Source organism: Chiloscyllium punctatum, chromosome 49 (genome assembly GCF_047496795.1).
Source record: "Chiloscyllium punctatum isolate Juve2018m chromosome 49, sChiPun1.3, whole genome shotgun sequence".
Classification (NCBI taxonomy): Eukaryota; Metazoa; Chordata; class Chondrichthyes; order Orectolobiformes; family Hemiscylliidae; genus Chiloscyllium; species Chiloscyllium punctatum.
The window spans coordinates 14,369,691-14,384,405 of NC_092787.1; the positions used below are offsets into that span (position 1 = coordinate 14,369,691).

At 39.4% G+C, this 14,715-nt stretch overlaps 1 protein-coding gene across 7 annotated transcripts in view; it reads right to left on the minus strand.

Moving 5' to 3' along the window:
* Positions 1 to 3,113: 3,113 nt before the first annotated feature.
* The window catches only part of LOC140469406 (disabled homolog 2-interacting protein-like), a 705,419-nt gene continuing 693,817 nt past the window's right edge, over positions 3,114 to 14,715 (minus strand). For all 7 annotated transcript variants that reach the window (XM_072565892.1, XM_072565890.1, XM_072565891.1 and 4 more), the window contains 2 exons: positions 11,331 to 11,418; positions 3,114 to 8,193 (listed from right to left, as the gene is read on the minus strand). In XM_072565892.1, coding sequence (XP_072421993.1) covers positions 8,026 to 8,193; positions 11,331 to 11,418 — 256 coding nt within the window. In that variant the 3' untranslated portion in view covers positions 3,114 to 8,025. The remainder of the gene's footprint in view (positions 8,194 to 11,330; positions 11,419 to 14,715) is intronic.

The window sequence follows — 14,715 nt, forward strand, 5'->3', positions numbered from 1 at the left end:
GTGAAACTTCAAAGGGTTTGTGAAAGATTACAAGGATGTTGTCAGATTTGAGCTACAGGGGGAGGCTGACTAATCTGCAGTTATTTTTCCTGGAGCGTCTGAGGCTAAGGAGTGAACTTTATAGAAGTTTTTAAAATCACGAAGGGCATGGATCAGGTGAATAACCAAAGAATTTGCCCCAGGGAAGGGGAGTTCTAGTACAATTACAACATTTAAAAGGCATCTGGATGGGTTTAGAAGGGCCAAGTGCTGGCTACTGGGACTGGATTAATTTAGGATATCTGGTTACCATGGGCATACATTTCTATGACTCTATTACCTGATGCATGTGTGTGTTAGTTTTCTGTGTTGTGGGCACAAGTACCTGCAAGTCTGTTTGTGTTTCAGTGTTCTGGCAATTTTTCTCAATTTTAAGTAATATTATGTTCTTTTATTCTCCAACTTCCCACATTTTCCCACTCACTGAACCTATCAATGTCTGTTTGTACTATTCGTATCCCAACACGCCTTTCTGCCACTTTGTCATCTGTAAATCTGTCTTCAGTATATTCATTTCCTTGCTCCAAGTCATTTAATATATTGTAAATACTTGTGGTCCTAGCACTGATCCCTGCGGAACCCCACTGTTTCTTGTTGATGAGCCAGTTCTCAATCCATGTCAATATATTACCTCCAACATTGCAGATTCTTATCTGATGATTTAATCTTTTGTGTGGTACTTTGTTGAATGCCTGGGAAGTCCAAATAAAACACATCTACTGGCACCCCTCTCTCCATTCTGATTGAGACCATCTCAAAATTTTAATAAATTAGTTAGACACTACTTCCTTTTCACTTTGTTACTTAAATTATAATTTTCAAAAAGTGCTAATATTATTTTCTTAATTGATGTGGAGGTGCCGTTGTTGGACTGGGATGGACAAAGTAAAAAATCACACAACACCAGGTTATAGCCCAGCAGGTTTATTTGGAAGTGCTGCTCCTTCATCAGGTAGCTATTGGGGCATAGGACACAGGATTTATAGTACAAGATCAAAATGTTATTCATGTGATGTGACATATTGAACAAACCTAGATTACTGTTAACTCTTTAATCAAAACCTACAACCCCACTCTAAATGATTAATTAATATGTAAATCCCAGAACATTTTTCAAGACACATTCCTGAGATAACTCAAGCAACCAACACTGGCTCCCAGGGTCCACCAGCTCCCATATCACAGAGGTCCAATGCACCACCTGGCCCTGCATCTCTATTTTAATTACTTAGTTTGCAATGCAGTTTTTAAAAAAAATTCCAAATGGGCATGTGAGTTTGTGGAGATTTTTTCCCTCTCTAATCTCAAATGTAAATTTGTGAATTTTATATCATAACTTGAATCTTTTATATTCATAATTTATAAACATCATGACATCATAAATTGGTCATAAATTGCAATTAAAATCAAATCGGAGACCATTCAGCACTTTGTTCATCCAAGTCCCTGCTCTTCCTCATATCCCTTCAATTTTTTTTATTTCAGGTATTTCTGTAACTTCCTTTTGAAAGCTACTTTTGACTTTGTGTGAGATCAAGTTCAGCAGGTTTGGCAGCATCTTTGGAGAAAAAAAACAAGTTAATGTTTAGAGTCTAATGGGCTTCTTTAGAACTGAAGAGTGAGACAAGATTTAAATGCCTTCATCAAATCTTCTCTCTGTTCAATTTTACTGCAGAAAAGTAAATAGTCTACAGGACTGGCATAGTGGCTCAGTGGTAAGTACTGCTGCCTCACAGCACCAGGGACTTGGGTTGGATTCTAGTTTAGGGAGACTGTGTGGAGTTTGCACATTCTCCCCGTGTCTGTGTGGAGTTTGCACATTCTCCCCGTGTCTGTGTGGAGTTTGCACATTCTCCCCGTGTCTGTGTGGAGTTTGCACATTCTCCCCGTGTCTGTGTGGAGTTTGCACATTCTCCCCGTGTCTGTGTGGAGTTTGCACATTCTCCCCGTGTCTGTGTGGAGTTTGCACATTCTCCCCGTGTCTGTGTGGAGTTTGCACATTCTCCCCGTGTCTGTGTGGAGTTTGCACATTCTCCCCGTGTCTGTGTGGAGTTTGCACATTCTCCCCGTGTCTGTGTGGAGTTTGTACATTCTCCCCGTGTCTGTGTGGGTTTCCTCCAGGTACTCATTTCCTCCCATAATCCAAAGATGTGCAGATTTGGTGAAATTGCCCATAGTGTTAGGTGCATTAATCAGAGGGAAATGGCTGGGTGGGTTACTCTTTGGAGGATCGGTGTGGACTTGTTGGGCCAAATGGCCTGTTTCCATACTGTAGAGAATCTAATCTAATGTGTCTTACGGTCTAAACCTCTCTGATTTGTTCCTAAAGTTTAGGACCCAGAATTAAACACATTACAACAGCCCGAGACAAACTAGTGTCTTAGAAAGAAAGATGGTAGACACCTTTGATTTTGCACTCCATGTAGGCACTGTACGATTGTTTAAGCTTGAAGCATCCCTTTTACAAATTGCTGTGTTATGGACCACTACGTAATATGCTTGAAAGTGCTCCACTTAAAGTGTTCACAATGATATTTCTAAGGAAACAAGTTTTTACATACAGATTTAACTTGGATTACTTTGTTGATTGTTCTTTGTCATACACAGTGCTCCTCCATCATTCTTCCCCCACTCTGGGGGAGACAGTACTCATTCTGTGCTGGGTATAGTGGCCACACATTGCTCCAACCACCTGACTTGAACCAAGTCAAGCTCCTGTCCATGTGCACCCGACTGGCCCGGATCATGTACTGTATTTTGCAGCCCTCCTGTCCTGCCCCCTGCCACGTCTGCCTGTCTCTCACTGCATTAAAACTGAACATTTGGTGTTTGTATAGTTTCCTTTCATTCTTACTTCCACAGTGCATTATTTCTGCATTGAATTGCATATCATGTGTCCAAATCTTCCTTCAGCTTGTTTGTATCCTCTTGAACTGTTTTCTTCCTCAATGCATACTACACAAATATCAACCATACTAATTTGTCTTGCCTTCATTTTATTTGTGTGGAAATGTCTGTAGCAATAATGTTCCAAGTATCAAATGCATTATAACAATGACATGACACAAATTCAGTTAAAATAGCTAAATAAAACTTTAATAAGTCTAGTTGCAAATGTACATAAATTGCACAGCCACATATTTAACACAACCAACTTCTTTGTACATTATTACAGGTTAAGTAAGCTGAAGTGAGTCCAGCAAATACTTTAAACATACTTACAAAAGTGTAAGGATATAAAACATACAACAGCTTTCCAAGGGACAAGTATCAGTAAACACCAGTTAATGGAGGTATGTCCTTTAACACTGCGTCGAAGGACAGAATAATTTGAACTATTTTAAATTCTTTGTCTGCAGCAAGTTAAAGTACTAGACACGTGCCTTAAATTCTGTGATAGTACAATCGCATTTTAAATTCAGTTCTAGAAAAAGTATGATGGCTATTGTTTTCAACATAGCATTTAAAAGCTAGAAATTCCAAAACAAAACAATTACTATTTGAACTAACCTGTTCCTGTATCTTTTTTCATTCCAACATTACAGACAAAAATTGTAGATGTCTGTGGATTTTTCATGGACTGGGAATAACTCTGTATTTTAATCTAAGAACTGCTCATAGAAATAACAAACTCGCAGTATCCCAAGATGCCAAAAGATGCAAAATCTTTGGCACGATGCTATGTTTGAGGAGACTGAGCAGAGTCACCTTTTTGGAAAGCTTCTATCTGCAGACCTTCAGGCCACTGGCATCTTGAAATGTAGTGCTGTTAAAGCTCTTACTGCAGCTTGTTCAAAACACTTTAGGACTTTTACAGAATCTTCTAAATATGTCCATTTTCTTTTCAGTGAAAAATTTGCACTTTGATGACACAGGACAAGATTTTGGGGTCACTAACTCTGTAGCTGTGGTGGTAACACTGCAGTGTGTACTGTGGTATGCTTACTTTTTAAATGTTCACAATCTTTTTTTGTTGGTGGATGTGGCTTAATTTGTTAGTCTCCCACCTCAGTCAAATATTACCTCCCCTCCCACCCAACATTGGACCTGATCAAGTGTACTTTAGAAATCTGTGGGAAGCTCGGGAAGTGATTACTGGACCCCTTGCTGAGATATTTGTATCATCAATTGTCACAGGTGAGGTGCTGGAAGACTGGAGGTTGGATAATGTGGTACCATTATTTAAGAAAGGTGGTAAGGACAAGCCAGGGAACTATAGACCAGCGAGCCTGACATCGGTGGTGGGCAAGTTGTTAGAGGGAGTCCTGAGGGACAGGATTTACATGTATTTAGAAAGGCAAGGACTGATTAGGGACAGTCAGCATAGCTTATTGCATGGGAAATCATGTTTCACAAACTTGATTGAGTTTTTTGAAGAAGTAACAAAGAGGATTGATGAGGGCAGAGCAGTAGACGTGATCTATATGGACTTCAGTAAGGCGTTCGACAAGGTTCCTTATGGGAGATTGATTAGCAAGGTTAGATCTCACATTATACAGGGAGAACAAGTCATTTGGATACAGAACTGGCATAAGGTAGAAGACAGAGGGTGGTGGTAGTGGAGGGTTGTTTTTCGGACTGGAGGACTGTGACCAGTAGTGTGTCACGAGGATCGGTGCTGTGTCCACTGCTTTTCATCATTTATAAAAATTGATTTAGATGTGAACATAAGAGGTACAGTTAGTAAATTTGCAGATGACACCAAAATTGGAGGTGTAGTTTACCTTAGAGTATAACAGGATCTTCATCAGATAGGCCAATGGGCTGAGAAGTGGCAGATGGAGTTTAATTTAGATAAAGGTGAGGTGCTGCATTATGGAAAAGCAAATCAGAGCAAGACTTATACACTTAATGGTAAGGTCCTGGAGAACGTTGCTGAACAAAGAGACTTTGGAATGCAGGTTGATAGTTCCTTGAAAGTAGACCTGTAGGTAGATAGGTTAGTGGCATTTGGTATGCTTTCCTTTATTGGTCAAAGCACTGAATATAGGGATTGGGAGATCATGTTGTGGCCGAACAGGACATTGGTTCAGCCACTTTTGGAATACTGCATGCAATTCTGGTCTCCTTCCTATCAGAAGAATGTTGTGAAACTTGAAAGGGATCAGATAAGATTTACAAGGATGTTGCCATTGGTGGAGGATTTAAGATATAAGGAGAGACTGATTAGGCTGGGCTGTTTTCCCTGGAGATTAGAGGCTGAGGTGTGACCTTATAGTGGTTTATAAAATCAGGAGGGGCATGGATAGGATAAACAGAACAAGGTCTTTTCCCCGGCATGGGGGAGGCCAGAACTAGAGGGCATAGGTTTAGGGTGAGAGGGGAAAGACATAAAAGAGACCTAAGGGGCAATGTTTCACACAGGGTGGTGCGTGTATGGAAAGAGCTGCCAGAGGAAGTGGTGGAAGCTAGTATAATTGCAACATTTAAAAGGCATCTAGATAGGTATATGAATAAGATGGGTTTAGAGGGATATATGCCAAGTGCTGACAACTGGGACTAGATTGGATTGGGATACCTGGTCGGCATGAATGAGTTGGACCGAAGGGTCTGTTTCCGTGCAGTACATCTCTATGACTCTATTTCTTCTCCACACACTCCCACATACTCAAGCCTCTAACTCTTCCAGAAGTTTCTCTCTGTCTCCATCAATTTTCACTTTGGTTTGAGGCATTAAAATGTGATTTACATGGGAAAGCACCACTTCAAGGTCTGTGGCTTTCCGTTTACTGCACAGGAGTCGAAACACTGAGAAATGATACCTATGACTTTTACACATTTACCTTTTTAAAGGGCCTCCACAGTTTATAAAATAAATAAAATTAACAAGTTGTAGTTTAATTCAAATTACAAACATGGTCTTTTACAGATGCAGAGAATTTTACATGCATTTAAAAACTGAAAATTATATAACCTTTTTTAAATGCAATTACAAAAAAATATTTTTTAAATCCTAAGAAAGACCATCTTTGTTTAATTGCTACATGGGTATGGCTAGGAATGTTCTGATTTTAGCAGTGCATTTTAAAAATTTGACTTCTTGTTTTATGCTGTTTGTAGGATGTATTCTAGTGTGTAGAATTTCAGGACGTTATGTTGTTTTTCCCTTTTGGCTTCTAGCATTCCATAGCAGTGCTTAAATCAGTACACAGAATTATTCCCCCTTTTTCCCCCTCTGTGAAACCACTGAACTGGCTAGTGGGCTTATTATACCGAATCACTGGTGCAGTCATGATACTTGTCATGTGTCAGTGTAGCTAAATACAAACGCAACTTAAGATGCTGCAAATCTGAAAAGTCAATAAGTATAACAAATGGTCTTGAACTACAGAACCACAGATTGCAATCACACAGTGATTTTGTTTGCCTATATAAAGTGGTTTTAATTTGCCACCACTGGCATTTCAGACATTTTTAACAACATAAACAGCAGTTAAAGATGCAGTCACTCTGCCGCGACTTTGAAACAAGCAGTACCAGAAACAGATGTTAACTATATACAGTTTTTCAGATACATAGAATTTTAACACAGTACTGATGCAAAAATTGACTGACACAGTTAAAAGTAAAAATTTTCAGGAGGAAAGTTAATCTTTCTCTTGGGTTTTTAAATACCCTCACAAAACACACACAAAGTATAAATTTTAATAGAACTAATCTTACTGTATCATTTTAAAGGTTTAGTTTTAAAATCAGAATTGTTTCTGAAACAACAGTGTCCATCTGTTTCTCTGGGAACAGCAGAATATGGAAAATGCACCAAGACCATCAATTTGTACAGAAAAGCCTTTTATAGTTAAAGGACTTTTTAAAAGAAAATGGTGCATAAACGAAAATAAAACCAACTTAAGAAGTTTTCTGAAGATAATTGACAAGATTAAATAAATATCAAATGCATCCAAAAGTAGTGATTCACATACTTGGTGAGTACAAGCCTACCATCTGCTTCTTTCACATATCACTTTGATTCAGGAGCTGTATTTTGTATCACTTTCGATTATTCAGTCAAAAAGTCATATTGTAATCAAGCTTTCTCAGTAAGTAACTTCTATGCAGCACCTCCCAGAGCAATCCTCACTCTGATATCACTTCAGTAACTTTCTTGTTGTAGTTTCAAGCCCTCAAAGCATTCTTCTGTAATTAGAGGATAGCTTTACCTAGGTGAACATGTTGAGTAGTAGAATCCAGGTGAATATATGTGAATCCGCATGTTTCCATGAGCTTTAAGATGTAGCGTTTCCTTATAAAAGGCTTCAAAAATAAGAAAATCATATTCCCAAAAAAACTTCATGTGCATGGTAAAAGTGCGATTATAAACACTGAGCTAGAGTTGTCAACAGCAACAAGCAGCTGCTGAAGCACATGGGAGTTCAAAATTGGAAAATACTAATTATCAGTAAGTTAAGTGATACATAACGAGGGAATAAAGCACTGTAGCTTCTATAAAACTGGTGTTTCATTAGGGTCCGTACACTTAATTATAGTGGCAATAAAGTAATAGCCAAACTTCCCAGTTTCTGCTCTGAGGCATTTCACAAGGTAAACTGTTCAGTGGATCCACTTGACGTTGAGGATATTATAGTTGAGCATTAAAAATGGTGAAGCCCAGGAGTAATCAAACAGAATCTGCATTAGTGTAAAACAGAATTTTTCAGCACTGTTTTATGGTTATGGTAATTTCATCTTTGAAATCCGACTGCACGCTAAGTTGAGATTTGACGCCCCACGTCTTAAACATTACAGGGGTACTCCAGTGCAACAAGTTGGTCTGAAACTTTCCAAGCTTTTACTACATTTTTTTTTCTGATTAACATGCTTCTTTGTCCAAGTGACCATGTAAAGGAACTTCTTATAAACAAACAAACTTAATCAAAAGATATTTGGACACACGTTTCTCTGTTAGTCTAACTGTTGCCTGTGCTTTAACACATCTTGTGTTGTAAGCACTCATCATACTAATGTCATTTGCAGTTATGGATCATCAATCTAGCAATTGCTGCTATTTCTGAATTCCCCGTTTTCAGTGATTTGTAGTTTAGTGGGATTGGTCGGGGAGATGCCATTGCGGCTTTGCATGCTGTATCGCTCCTTCAGCTGTGACAGGGCACTCATCAGTCGGGCATTAGCTGCATCTAGTGAGACAATGCGTTTCTCCTGTTGAAAACAATGTGTCCTTCAGTTTAAATGGGTCAGATACAGTTATTGTTTTACAAAGAACATAAGTTACACAAACTTATAAAAATGACTATCATTTTTTGAAGATTTCAGCATAAGAGCTCTCAATTAACTTCTCCTGAAGTATAGCCTGAACTGAAGTATTCTCCTGAACAAAAGCTAGCCTTGAAGCATTCTAACAAGAAAACAGATTAAGTTAATCTCTGTGGCATCTCCAAAGCCACTAGACTGTTACATTGCTTAGAACAGACCCCACTACTCAAATCCCACAAACCGAGCAGGAGGGAATGCTTCAGGATCAAGCTCAAGCTTAAAACCCTGGGAAGGTTGGGACCTGTGCTGCCTCTCTGGAGTTTCCCAAAATTCCCAAAACTTTATGGAGGCAAATATTCAATCAACTGAAGCTAAGAGTTACCACGCGTGCTGGGGAATTAGAGGTGCTTTAGATTTCTGTAAGCCTTTGGCTTCTTGCAAATTTCTTATTTATTCTGTTTTGATATTTGTTTGTGCTAATGTACATATCTGAGGTTGGACTGAATTGTAAGGTCTGAAATTTAAGGTCTGCAATTAATTACACAAAAGACATGAAGACACTCTGAAAGCTAACTATTAACTTTAATCTTTTCATAGAGTTTTTTTCTTTACAGGATCACATCCTGTCCCTCCCTAGTTTGGCTATTTTTCTTTCTAAACGCTGAATTCTATTTCCCACTCAAGGATGTTTCTCCTTGATCTCTGGCAATATCTATGCGTAACCACTTGCAAGTTATGTGTAAGAGCAGTTCTGCTGCTCACATGTTTTGCAACACCTTTATTCTAAGTTTACATTAGCAAAGACTGCGTTGTCATTCTGTTTCTAAAACTTATTGCTTAACAATTGAAACAAAGGCAAATACAGCAAGAATAGTCCATTAATAATTCAAATTTTGGGTAATTTATTTTAATTAACATTGGGAGCACATGTCATATAATTGAACAATTGTCAGAATTTTTATGACAAATGGTTTGGAGACAAAATTCAACGCAATTACACTGTCAGCCTGTATCAATTCAACAAATGCAGCAGAATTACAGGCACCAATTTTAGTACAAGACCTGTTATAAAACATGAGAGCAATGCAGTAAATCTGACTCACATAAATCAGATTCTGCAGAAAAAATGCAAATAATAAACTGTGGAAACTAATGCAGGGAGGATGATATTATGTAATTAAACATCTCTTGTAACTAGATTTATACTGAGCTTACAGGTCACAAATGTGATCCAGTTGGCAGAATCTTCTCATTTTTCTGGCGAAGCAGGAGTCATGTTGCATTTGGAATGATTCTCAGGTCAAGAAAACTGGCTTGGCCTTGCATAATCTTACCAAACCCAATGACCTCCTCCAATCTGCCAGTATGAATGCACCAATTTTCTTTGCTATCTCTTCACTACACCCACCCATCACAACTCATCCTACATGACCTCTTTGCAACCTGCTCAATTGTTGAGGAAATCTACCATCTACTATACAGTCATAGTTTTCACCTTCCATAATAGCTGTGCCCTATTCATTCCAGGAGCAAAACAGACCACGATAGCAGCAGAAAGAAAAACATGCTTGTCATTTGCCTCCTCACCCCTTATGAGCAGATGATACTGATTGTGACTGCAACATCAAAACTGGCACTGGCCAAATAAAAATGCAAGATTCAAACCATACAGTGCAAACTGAGCAAGATGACAGAAGTTTACAAAATAATGAGGGGTATGGATAATCTGAGTTTTTTTCTCAGTGTAGAAATGTCAATTACTAAGGGATGTAGGTTTAAGGTAAAAGGAGATGTGAGAGATTCGTTTTTACACAGAGGGCGGTAAATGTCTGAAATGCACTGTCAGAGGAGGTGGTGGAGGTGGGTACAATAGCAACATTTAAGAGGCACTTGACAGATACATAATTAAGCAGAGAATAGAGGGACTCAAACCATTTAGAGGCAAAAGATTTGTTGTTTAAAAAGGCATCATATTTCCATTTGCAGCAGGGTGGAGAATCAGCAGACACAGATTTAAAGATAAAGATAACATGGGGGTTAAATGCTTTTACATAATAAGTGATTAGGAGTGGGGATGTACTGCCTGAGAATGTGGTGGAGGCAGATTCAATCAGGTCTTTAAAAAAGTTTACAAGCATTAAGTTTCATGTTCTTGGAACCAGTTTTGAGGATAGTTTGAAGACGTTGAGACCGTCTCCTTGGAGAGAAGACGACGGAGAGGAGATTTGGTAGAGGTTTTCAAAATCATAAGCAGTTTGGATAGATTAAACAGGGAGAAGCTGTTCTCACTCATGAAAAGAAGAAAAAAAGAACAAGAGGCCACAGACTTGAAGTGCTGTGCAAATGAAATAAGGGTGATGTGAGGAACACTCACTTTTTTTTAAACACAATGAGTTGTTAAACTATGCTGCCTGAAAATGTGGTGGCAGCAGGTTCAATTGAGGCCTTCAAAGGGTAATGGATGATTATTTGGATAGAAATGATGTACGGGGATATAATTAGAAGGTTGGCACTCTAATACAGATGAAGCACACAAGGTGGGCTAAGTGACCACCACCTATGCTGTAGCAATTCTGGGATTGTTAACCAATAATCCCACAATTCAAAGATCGAATTTTCCCCTTAGCCCTGAAAATTCTAAGTCATTCTTGCAGAGAACTGACATGGACATAATGGATTGAAAGGACTTCTATGATGTGACTATTCCAACATTCAGTGTCTTTATAAATTGATTTTACTATAATCTGTTTCAGACTCAGGAGAAATACTATCTGGAAGTTTTGATTGTGAATACTTCTAGAGGCAGCACAGATATCTATTGAACTAGTTTCTTCAGAGGTAGAACTTGAGGTGCTACAGCCCAGGCTATTAAATTCCGATTAAGCAAAGATCCAAGCTTTCCTTATGGCTCAGACTGTGCTTGCACACCATCCTGCTGAAGCACACACGCATTTCTTATTTAGGGGCTGAATGGCTTCCAACGTAACTTTTGTATCTTGCTTTTTACCCTCCATTAATTGTTGGGTAGCATCCCCAGTTTACGTCCAACTTTGTTGTATAAAAGATGAGAAACAGCATCTAACCTGTGCCTCAATGATCTTCTGCTTAGAGTCTACTGCTGCCTGCATCTCTGCATGATCTTTCTTCAGCTCATCTTCAACAGCCATTAATCTATAAGGAGAAAACATAAGCAACACAGCAGGTTCAATTAGTTCGGTTTAACTGATCAAACAGACTTTAAAGCTCAGTCAATCCTGCCATGGGCAGAGATCAGACAAATCAACACACTGATAAGCAATGTCCATTACATTGTGTAAATAAGATACCAACACCGCTTTTAACATTCAACAATCTGTAATGTATTGAAGCAATCCTGTTTAATTGCAAGGGAGAAGGTTTTACTGAACTTGGGCCCATGAAAGTCAGAATTTTCCCCTCCCTCCTACAGTTTTGTATTGTTTAAGTACTCCTTCAGTACTTCAGTCACATGAATTTTATTTTTTGAACATTTTCAGTGGGTGTTAGCAAAGCAGTATTACATCCAAAGCCTTATGACCCAAAATTCACACTTGACTAACAGTGGACAGCAAGAATCCAGCTGAAGTTTCCTTCTTCAATGATCCTTTTTCGAGATATTTTTTAATAACCTGTTCAAAGATGTTATTATACCATCGCTGGATCAGATGAGACTTGAACTGGCACCTTCTGGCTCAAAAGATATGACCACCACACCCTTAGAATCATTTAATTGTTTTTTCTCTACTTAACTTGTTCAGAGATGTTATTACATGACTCTGCAACAGGTGGCACTGTAACCTGGGCCACATCACCTTTTATTCTGCCATTTTGGTGGAGATCAGCTAAATCTGGGATCTTGTTAACCTACTGCTCATTTGATTGAGTGAATCATGAGGACAGCAGCAAGTACTTTAAAAAAGTAACTAAGAATGATACTGACTAGCTCTCAGGAAGTCCTTGGATACAGAATACAACACTGATAATTTTTGAATTTTGATGGAAGTCATATGCAAAACATTCACTAGGATGGGCGGCACGGTGTCTCAGTGGTTGGCACCGCAGCCTCACAGCACCAGGGACTTGAGGTTCAATTCCAGCCTCGGGTGACTGTCTTGTGTGGGTTTCATTCAGGTGCTCCAGTTTCCTTCCACATTGTGCAGGTTAGATAGATTGGCCATGCTAAATTGCCCATAGTGTTAGGTGCATTAGTCTAGGTGGGGTAGTCTTCAGAGGGTTGGTGTGCACTTGATGGGCTGATTGGCCTTTTTCCACACTGTAGGGGAATCTAATCTAATGAAGGGAAAACTGGAGGTGATATCTTAAATTTACCTGTAATGTTCTAGCCATCTAGTAATTAATAACAATGCAGAGAGGTGAAACTACCTGGAAGTTAATAACTATTCAGAAATGGTTATACTGCTTCCAGGACAAACTGCTAATCAGATTTAGAACTGTCATTTGTTGCAAGGAAACTAACATTTTCTGTCGTGGCACCACTCTTTTCTTCACATACTTCCAGTAAAATTAAGCCTTGTCTCATGGGTATGTCTTTGACTGACTCAACTTGGCACCGATTTTGCTATCACCCCTTCTTCATTTTATCACAAAATAAATGTTGTGCCATACTGTGACTGACAGGGGAAAAAGCACTAGTACGTGGTTTGCAACATAAAATGAAAATATTTCACTCAAGTGCTGATTATAGACAATCATATTCAGCTTAGAATGAAATCGTCAACCAGATTTCTTAAATAAACACAAAATTATCATTCATTATAAACAATCCATTCAAGATTATTCAGATTTGTTTAACACAATTTATGACATGCAAATAAATATTTACCCGCCTCAGACAGCTTACTCATTCCCTCTGTCTCTCTCTTCAGGGAGAAGGGAAATAAGGATTTCTCTATGCAGAGGTTGACTTTGGCCACAAAGTGTTCTCCTTTTTAAGCATAGTTATTCTTAACAGCCCCCCCAAAAAAGGTAAGATGCAGAAACTTTGCAGTTCCAAAGTTTATTGACCTGGTGTTCTTGCATCTGTGGTCAAGTCACTAATCACACTTGGTTATCTCTTGGTCTTAACAGTTACAGGTTGGTCAGGAGAAGCAATATTGACAATTTGTTCTTCTGGAGGAGTGACTGAAAAAACATCAGATTTCTCCCTGATCTTCTAATTAAGGAGTTTCAGAAACAGGAGAGGTGAGCTGAACAGCTTGTTTTGTACCAGGCTTTAGCTGACTGAAAATTGGAAAACAAACTCAGCCTGCAAACATTGTTCTAACAAAATAGCCATGAAACCCCAGATGCAAAACAGCGGAGGTGCATTCCCTGAAGTGAGTGCACAGTGGCTCAGTGGTTAGCATTGCTCCCTCACAGTACCAGGGACCTGGGTTCGATTCCAGCCTTGGGCGACTGTCTTTGTGGAGTTTGCACATTCTCCCTATGTCTGCGTGGGTTTTCTCTGGGAGCTCTGGTCTCCTCCCACAGTCCAACCATAGAGTTGGGTGCATTAGTCAGGGAAATGGATCTGGGTTGATTACTCTTCGTTGGGTCAGTGTGGACTAGTTGGGCTGAAGGGCCTGTTTCCAAACTGTAGGGAAATTTATTGGGAATTATGCAGTTTCGCATGAATTTCCTTTCATTCATTTTTGGGACGTATGCATCGCTGACTGGGCCAGCATTTAGTGCCCACCTGTAGTTGCCCTTGAAGGTGGTGATGAGCTGCCACTTTCAACTTCGGTCCATGTCCATTAACCCACAATGCTGTTGGGGAGGGAATTCCAAGTTTGTGACCCAGAGACAGTGAAGGAACGGCAACATATTTCGAAGTCAGGTCAGTGTGTAGCTTAGAGGGGAATTAGCAGGTGCTGGTATTCCCATGTATCTGCTGTCCTTGTCCTTCTAGATAGAAGTGGTCATGGTTTGAAAGGTGCTGCCTAAGACCTTTCGTGAATTTTTCCAGTGTATTTTGTAGACGGTTCACACTACTGCTACTGAGTATTGGTGGCGGAAGGAGTGGATGCTTGTGAATGTGGTGCCAGTCAAGGGGGCTGCTTTGTCCTGGATGGTGTCAAGCTTGTTGAGTGTTGTTGGAGCCAGACAAGTGGGGAATATTCCTTCATACTCCTGACTTGTGTCTTGTAGGTGGTGGACAGGCTATGGGGATTCAGGAGGTGAGTTATTCAGTGCAGTATTCCTAGCTTCTGACCTGTTCTTGTCACTACAGTATATGGTAAGTCAAGTTCAATTTCTGGTCAATGGTAAAGCCCAGGATGTTGACAGTGGAGGACTCAGTGATGGTAACATCATTGATATGAAAGGGTGTTGGTTAGATTGTTTCTGCTATTGGAGATGGTTGTTGCCAGGCAGTTGTGCGGTGTGAATGTGATTTGCCATTTCTCAGCCCATGCCTAGATATTGTCCAGGTTTTGTTACATTGGAACATGG